Below are 8,732 nucleotides of genomic sequence, written 5' to 3' on the forward strand. Positions count from 1 at the left end.
TTCTATCCAGGTTTTGGCTTTACATTTTGTTCCTCGTTAGCCCAGAAGAATGTGAGCTTTTCTGTTATTATGGACATTTATGCAGGGCTTTGTTCAATATATTAGCTGGATTTGGAAGAGAGATCCTATGAACACAAAACATGCAAAGGCATCTTCTTATTCACACCAATATACACCAGTGACAATTGTGCTTTCATCACCCTTATCGAAGTGATGAGCCAGTGATTGAGTAAATACATAAACAAACATAATGGAAGTTAGGCGTTGCCAGTTATTTCATTGCAAAGGCGATAAAGATTTTTGGACATTCCACTAACATATTATCAGACCCTGATCAAGCCATTTGGTTTCATAAGCTCTGTTATTCTCAATCTTCTTCTGCAGCCCATCTTTATCTGCTCCCACAACTTTATCAACTACTTTCCCTTGCTGTATCAGCATGAATGTTGGCATTGTTTGCACCCCATATTCTTGAGCTACATCCTGTTTTCAAACATTCAAAATTCATTGTTAGTGACAGGAACAAACAACCAAAACATGCAAGCAAAGCATATAATTAAAGTTCATACGTCCAGTTCATCCACATCAATCTTGATGAACTCGACGTCGGAATATTTAGCAGCAAAGTCATTGATAATTGGCTCCATATGTCCGCAAGGACCACACCATGTAGCTGTGAAGTCAATAACAATCTAGCAGCCACAAGAAAAAGGGCCAATAATATTAGTATAGCCTATATATAGTAATATTTTCTTTTAAAACTTTGCATAAAAATCCAGCAAAATATTTACCAATTTGTTTGTTTGTTTTAAAGTGTCAAAATGGAGCTTTCATTTTGCTGAAGAATGGAAATGGGTAACTTGAGTCTTCATGGGTAGAATTGCTGACAGTGCATTAGTTTGATGCCAAGCAGAAGAGTTGTTGGCACCCATTTTCTCAATAAAGATTTTTGCTTTCAGAATTTTGGGTCAGTGGAAAAAATACCTTCTCTTGATGCTGGACTTACTATTTGGCAGGGACCCTTTTTATATCGCTTGCTGATGTCTGGAAAAAATCTTATTCAAATAATTAAAGTGAAGAAGAATATGTTCTTTAGTAAGTTCAAGATCAGTCATATGTGGAAATATGTGATTGCTAGTAATCTCACTTATAGACAATTAAACTCTAGTTTAGCTTTTTGCTTTTTGTGTTGGTGCTGTCCTTAAATATTGCTAATAGTGGGGTCAGTACAACTTTATTCTCTAAATATTGTTAATTTGTTTGCTATTATAGAGAAGCTTTAATAAGTAAATATTCTAAGATTTTGAGAACGAAATGCTTCAAATTAAAGCAGCAGTGGGACTACGGAACATTTCTGTGTTTAGATAAAAGCATTAACCATATCAACTATTGTTTCGTACTGATTCAAGATAGCTTAAGGCATAAAACTTCCCTATAATGTATAACAGAAGGGGTCAGCCAGATAGCATTTCGTACAGCTAAGTTGATATATGCCTCCAACATATGCCTTCGATTTTGTAGGCTCGAGAGGTCACCTCGAGGACAAAAGTTCGATATAAACCAAGCTCGAGCTCAAAGTTAGAATAAGAGGCTCGAAGACCTAAGTCCTCGAGGAACATCGGAGCCAAGTACAACCGACTCCGAGACAATGCCATTACGAGTTTGTTACAGAAGAACAAGATTCCTGCCACGTCCCCAAGATCATAGCATAAATCTCGAAATAGATTTGTACGAGTTAGTACTAATTCGTACTAGGCGGTTAGACAACTATCCCAATAAGATTCTTTACTGTAAATGGAAATGTACCTATTTAGGGTTCTCCTCCTATATAAAGGGGACCCCAATCATTTGTAAAGATCATTCAATCATTGGCAAAGAATATACTCTCTACTTTTCGCTCATTGTTCATCAGATTTGTCTTTTAGCTTTATTATTCTTGCTTTATTGTTCTTGACCAATCTCAAGGTAACTTGGGCTTGAGGTCGAGATTGATTTATCTACTGGTTTGGTCTTACTTATTTCTTTCATCGTACTTCAGATTTCTTGATTATTAATTAGTATTGAACTAGATCATGTATCTTTAAAACCACAAATCAAATTCGTATTTTCGAGGTAAACAATTTGGCAGCCACCGTGGGGCTAAAGATAACAGTGATTATTCCATTACTAATTCTCATAACACATGTTATTTTACACTTTTTCTTGTCAAGAATTTTTTGATTCTTAGGATTAAACATGTCGAACTTGCAAAACGCACTTGTTCATGACAACGAAGGTCTTGGATTTCATGGGGAAAACAACAATGTAGTGGTCGGTATACCACCAATAAACCCTGGGAAAGTGCCAAATATGGAACCAGTTGAACTTAGTTCACACATTGCTTTGAATGCAGATTTAGGTGCAGACCCCGGAGGAAGTGTACGCAGGGAAGCCCGTTGTGGGGGCCAAGGAACACACGGTATAGGGGAGGGGGGAGTCAGCCTCCAAGTGATATTCGAGATGCTGCAAGTTCAACAGATTTCCATCGCTCAACTTCAGCATCAGAATAAAACTTCGAGTATAGCAGAACCGGAAAACACTCGACGTGTTGAACCAATGCTAGAGAGGTCAAACGAAAATGGCTCGAGGACTGACCCCACCATTATGAGGATGCTCGAAGAGCTCGCCAAGAGAATCAAGTCCGGAGAAAAGAAGATTGAGAAAAATGACAAAAATGTGGAGACTTATAACTCCCGTGTTGATCAAATACCAGGGGATGCTCAAACTGGGAAGCTACCTTTGATACAACTGCCTTGACCCCCTGTCTTGAAGGCTTGGATGCCAAAAAGTTCATACAAAAATCATTCCCTCAGAACGCGGCTCCGATGCCCATTCCTAAAAAGTTTCGCATGCCTGATATACCCAAATATAACAGGACAACCGACCCTAATGAGCATATTACCTCATATACTTTCGGAATTAAAGGAACGACCTGAATGATGATGAGATCGAGTCAGTATTGTTGAAAATATTCGGGGAAACTTTGTCTAAAGGAGCCATGATTTGGTACCACAACTTGTCCCCGAACTCTATCGATTCGTTTTCTATGTTAGCAGATGCCTTCGTGAAAGCACATGCTGGTGCCATAAAGGTGGCTACGAGGAAATCAGATGTTTTTAAGATAAAACAAAGGAACGACGAGATGTTAAGGGAGTTCGTGTCCAGATTTCAGATGGAGCAAATGGAATTACCACCGGTCTTGGATGACTGAGCGGTACAAGCTTTTATGCAGGGTTTGAATGAGAGGAGTTCGATCGCGTCTCGACAATTAAAGCAGAATCTGATCGAGTACCCAACTGTGACGTGGTCGGACGTACATAACCGTTACCAATCAAAGATTAGGGTCGAGGACAACTAGCTGGGAGCCCCCTCGGGTTTAGTTCATCCTAACAGGTTGGAACCTAAGCCCCTGAGGGATACAGACTGGGAATCAAGATCCAACAAGGAGCGATATCAGCCATATGTCGATCGGAGAAATAACGACTCGGGCCGTAATGCTCCTCGAAATGATAGGAGAAACGATCCAGGTCAAAGCTCTCAGGGACTCATGAGTAAGAACGGGTTCGATAAACATACTGACCCCGCGGATGCACCTCGATTGTCGGAGTATAATTTTAGTGTAGGTACAGCAGGGATTCTGTCGGCTATTGGAAGAATCAAAGATACCAGGTGACCTAGGCCTATACAAACCGATCCCTTTTAAAGGAATCCAAACTTGATGTGTAAGTATCATAGCACACATAGCCATAGAATCGAAGACTACATGCAGCTAAGGGAGGAGGTAGCTCGGTTATTCAACGAGGGTCACCTTCGAGAGTTTCTCAGTGATCGAGATAAGAATCACTTCAGGGAGAGAGATGCAAGAAGAAAAAAATGAGTAGGAAGAACCACAACATGTAATCCACATGATCGTTGGCGGTGTCGATGTCCCACAAAGACCTGTATTCAAACGCAACAAGGTGTCAATCACCAGAGAAAAATGGACTCGGAGCTATGTGCCCGAGGATGCCCTATCATTCTATGACGAGGAAGTAGAAGGCATATCTCATCCACACAATGACGCCCTGGTAATTTATGTTCTTTTAAATAAGATTCAAGCTAAACGTGTTCTAATGGATCCAGGTAGCTCAGCAAATATAATTAGAACAAGGGTCGTAGAACAGCTCGGCTTATAGGATCAGATTGCGCCTGCATCACGGGTTCTAAATGGCATCAACATAGCAAGCGAAACAACAAAAAGGGAGATCATCCTTCCAGTAAATGTAGTCGGGACCATACAATATACAAAATTCCATGTCATCGAAGGCGACATGAGGTATAATGCGCTCCTCGGGAGACCATGGATACACAACATGAGGGCAGTACCTTCAACTCTTCATTAGATGATGAAGTTCCTAACAGAGGATGGTGTGAAAACAATTTACGGAGAGCAACACGCTGCAAAGAAAATGTTTGCAGTCGATGTAGTGACACTGATACCAACGCCTTTGACCTCGGAAAAATTGGGGGCCAAAGATAAGCAAGCGGCCAAATAGCAATCACCGATCCCAGTCCCGATCGAGCCGGAGGAACATGTAATCAAAGAGGAAGAAGAGGATTTCCTTACTCCTCGAACCTTTGTTGTTCCCGAAGACTCGGACGCAACCAAATCAATGGTCGAGGAACTAGAACAGATCATACTGATTGAGCGCATGCCCGAGAAAAAGGTATACCTGGGAACGGGGTTAACTCCCAAACTCAGGAGAAAATTCATTCAATTTCTTATCGATAATATAGATTTTTTTGCTTGGTATCCCATCTAGATATGACAGGGATCCCACCAGAAATAACAAAACACCGGCTGAGCATCAACCCCAAGTTCAAACCGGTGAAGCAAAAGAGAATACCCCAGTTCGAGGACCAAACTTCTTAAAATAGGGTCTATTCGGGAAGTAAAGTACCCCGAGTGGTTAGCCAACGTGGTCATAGTTCCTACAAAGGGGAACAAACTTAGAATGTGCATAGATTATAAAGATTTAAACAAGGCATGCCCTAAAGACTCTTTTCCATTGCCTAACATCGATCGCATGATTGATGCCACGACCGTCCACAAGATCCTAAACTTTCTCGATACCTACTCCGGGTATAATAAAATTTAGATGAACCTGAAGGACCAAGAGAAAACCTCATTTATCACTAAGTTTGGAACATACTGTTACAATGTAATGCCCTTTGGGCTAAAAAATGCTGGAGCCACATATGAACGCCTAGTTAACAAGATATTTGAGAAACAGATAGGTAAAACGATGGAAGTTTACATTGATGATATGTTGGTTAAGTCCCTGCGCGCAGAGGACCATTTAACTCATTTGCAGGAAACATTCAAAATCCTGAGGAAATACAACATGAAGCTTAACCTGGAAAAATGTGCCTTCGGAGTCAGCTCGGGAAAGTTCCTCGGCTTCATGGTATTTGATCGAGGAATCGAGATTCCCCGATAAGATCAAGGCCATCAAAGATATCACCATTGTGGATAGTGTGAAAACCGTGCAAAGATTAACAGGACGAATAGCCGCCTTGGGTCGATTCATTTCGAGGACATCAGACCAAAGTCATATGTTCTTTTCCTTGCTCAAAAAGAAAAAGGACTTCGCATAGACCTTGGAATGCCAACAAGCCTTAGAAGAATGCAGTGATACTTATCGAGCCCACCTTTGCTTCACACCTCGAAGGTAGATGAAAAGCTTTACTTATATTTGGCCGTGTGCGAGGTAACGGTAAGTGGAGTACTAGTTCGATGAGAGAAACGTACGTAATTTCCTATTTATTATGTAAGTCGAACTCTGGGAGATGCTGAAACTGGATACCCTCACTTAGAAAAATTAGCACTTGCATTAATAAGCGCATCTAGAAAGTTAAAGCCATATTTTCAATGTCATCCCATATGTGTATTAACTACTTATCCTTTCCGAAATGTTTTGCATAAGCCCGAATTGTCAGGATAATTGGCCAAGTGGGTGGTCAAACTTAGCGGGCACGATATCGAATATCAACCCCGAACGACTATCAAGTCCCAAATCTTAGATGACTTTGTGGCCGATTTTACGCCGACCCTCGTACCCGAAATAGAAAAAGAACTTATGCTAGGATTGGGTACATCATCGGGGGTATGGACCCTTTTCACAGATGGTGCCTTAAATGTGAAAGGGTCCGGGCTCGACATTGTTTTGAAGCTACCAACAAGTAGTACTATTAGAAAATCTATCAAAACTTCTAGGTTGACTAACAATGAGGACGAGTATGAGGCCATAATTGCAGGTTTCGAGCTAGCTAAGAGCTTGGGGGCAGAGGTCATCGAGGCCAAATGCGACTCTCTATTGGTGGTGAACCATGTAAATAAGAGCTTCGAGGTTCGAGAGGATAGAATGCAGAGGTACTTAGACAAACTACAGGTGACATTGCACCACTTCAAGGAATGGACCCTGGATCACGTGCCTCGAGAGCAAAATAGTGAGGCCGATGCACTCGTAAATCTGGGACATCGGTCGAAGAAGATGACATTGTCCTGGGGACTGTCGTCCAATTATCGAGATTCGTGGTCGAGGAAGGTCATGCCGAAATAAACTCTACGAGCTTGACTTGGGATTGGAGAAATAAGTATATCGATTATTTGAAAATTGGAAAGCTCCCATCGGATCACAAAGAATCGAGGGCTCTGCGAGCCAAGGCTGCAAGGTTCACACTAGATGGAGATGGAACATTATGCAGAAGAATGTTTGATGGTCCATTGGCGGTATATTTAGGGCCGGGGGATACCAATTATGTTCTACGAGAAGTCCACGAAGGTACTTGTGGGAATCACTCCGGCGCCGAGTCTTTGATTCGCAAAATTATCAAAGTAGTGTATTACTGGGATAACATAGAAAAAAACACTAATGAGTTCGTTAAAAAGTGTGATAAATGCCATAGGTTCTCACCAATGATACACCAGCTCGGAGAGCAACTACACTCAGTCTTGTCCATGTGACCTTTCATGAAATATGGAATGGACATAGTCGACCCTCTACCAACGGCCCCAAGTAAAGCTAAATTTATTTTGTTTATGACTGATTATTTTTCTAAATGGGTGGAAGCACAGGCCTTTGAGAAGGTCAGATTATTGACTTCATTTGGGACCATATCGTGTGTCGATTCGCCTGCCGAAATCGTATATGATAATGGCAAGCAATTCATCAGCAGCAAGGTAACGGAGTTCCTCGAAGCACACAAGATAAAGAGGATTATATCAATGCCATATCATCCGACCGGGAACGGGCAGGCCGAGTCAACAAACGAAACCATCATTCAAAACTTAAAGAAAAGGTTGGACGATGAAAAAGGAAAATGGAGAGAAGTTCTGCCCAAGGTCTTTTTGGGCATATCAAACAACATCGAAGTCCAGCATGGGGTCTACTCCATTCTCTTTAGTATATGGCTCCAATGCATTTATCGCGGTCGAGGTCAGAGAACCCAGTGCCAGGTTTCGATATACATCAGAGGAGTTAAATCATGAGGCCATGAATACTAGCCTCGAGCTAATAGACAAAAAACGAGAGGCATCACTTGTTCGGATGGCCGCGCAGAAGCAAAGAATTGAGAGATACTACAATAGAAGGACCAACCTTCGACACTTTGGAATTAGGGACTTAGTTCTACGGAAAGTCACCCCCAATACTTAAGATCTGAATGAAGGAAAACTAGGACCAAATTGGGAAGGTCCGTACCGAGTCATCAGAGTTGTCGGTAAAGGATCTTACAAACTTAGCACGATGGAGGGCGAACAACTGCCGAACAATTGGAATGTATCATTACTCAAACGATACTACTGCTAGGGTATGGTTTTCTTCTTTTGTCCATTTGAATTTACAGTTAATTCATTGCAGGTGTTTGGTCGAGGACATCAAGGGGTATCATTTCACAGAAAGACCTTAGGTTTTAAAGTACGCATTGCACTCTTTTTCCCTTAGACCGGATTTTGTCCCAAGTGGGTTTTACTAGCGAGGTTTTTAACGAGGCAACAACTATGTGCTACCTAAGGAGCACTCAACGGTATCCAAGGCTTCTTTTTAATCAACTTTGAATACTGGGGGCATCACCCTCGGAGATTATATTTTCAAGGAAAATACATCATGCTGAAGAGGGCCTCGATAGGACAACTTTGTAATGGTCTAAATGGTCATGCGAACCGTGTCCATATAGAATAGTCGAGCCCCGGCAGCAAAACATGTACGCATTTTTCAATTATTCAAAGAAAAATTCTTTCTATATCAAAAAACACTTTTGCATATCAAAGAAATTTGTGACTATACGGACATCATACTTGTGATTTTGCAAGAAATGGCTCAAGGGCCAAAACACGAATACACCTCAAATACTTAGGGACTGTCATCGACAATCTACGCATTTGAGTCATCTAAACTCGAATTCATAAGACCTCAAAGAGGCATCCCCTCGACATAAAGACCAAGGCCATCATATTCGGGGACTAACCTTTTGAACAAGTTCAAAAGGTTATCAGGAAACAAGTCCAAGAGACATACCCGAAGGCTACGGCCATATTGAAGGCTACAACCATATTAAAGGATATAACCATATTAAAGGATACAACCATATTTAAAGACTACGGTTATGTAAAAAGGCTACGGCCGAAATAATGCAGCTCGGAGACGTCCGAC

The 8,732-nt window shown here is 41.4% G+C and overlaps 1 protein-coding gene across 2 annotated transcripts; it reads right to left on the reverse strand.

Moving 5' to 3' along the window:
- Window positions 1–31: 31 nt before the first annotated feature.
- LOC104248673 (thioredoxin H2-like) lies at window positions 32–1,056 on the reverse strand. 2 transcript variants are annotated; one of them, XM_070171944.1, is made up of 3 exons: window positions 792–1,056; window positions 570–692; window positions 32–483 (listed from the first exon to the last, which is right to left on the reverse strand). In XM_070171944.1, exons 2-3 carry the CDS (start codon window positions 645–647, stop codon window positions 313–315), a joined length of 249 nt encoding a protein of 82 aa, XP_070028045.1. In that variant the 5' UTR covers window positions 648–692; window positions 792–1,056; the 3' UTR covers window positions 32–312. The 2 variants fall into 2 exon arrangements, with proteins under 2 accessions (XP_070028045.1, XP_070028046.1); XM_070171945.1 differs by having other exon boundaries at window positions 570–1,056.
- Window positions 1,057–8,732: the final 7,676 nt, after the last annotated feature.

This window comes from Nicotiana sylvestris, chromosome 4, assembly GCF_000393655.2.
Source record: "Nicotiana sylvestris chromosome 4, ASM39365v2, whole genome shotgun sequence".
Lineage (NCBI taxonomy): Eukaryota > Viridiplantae > Streptophyta > Magnoliopsida > Solanales > Solanaceae > Nicotiana > Nicotiana sylvestris.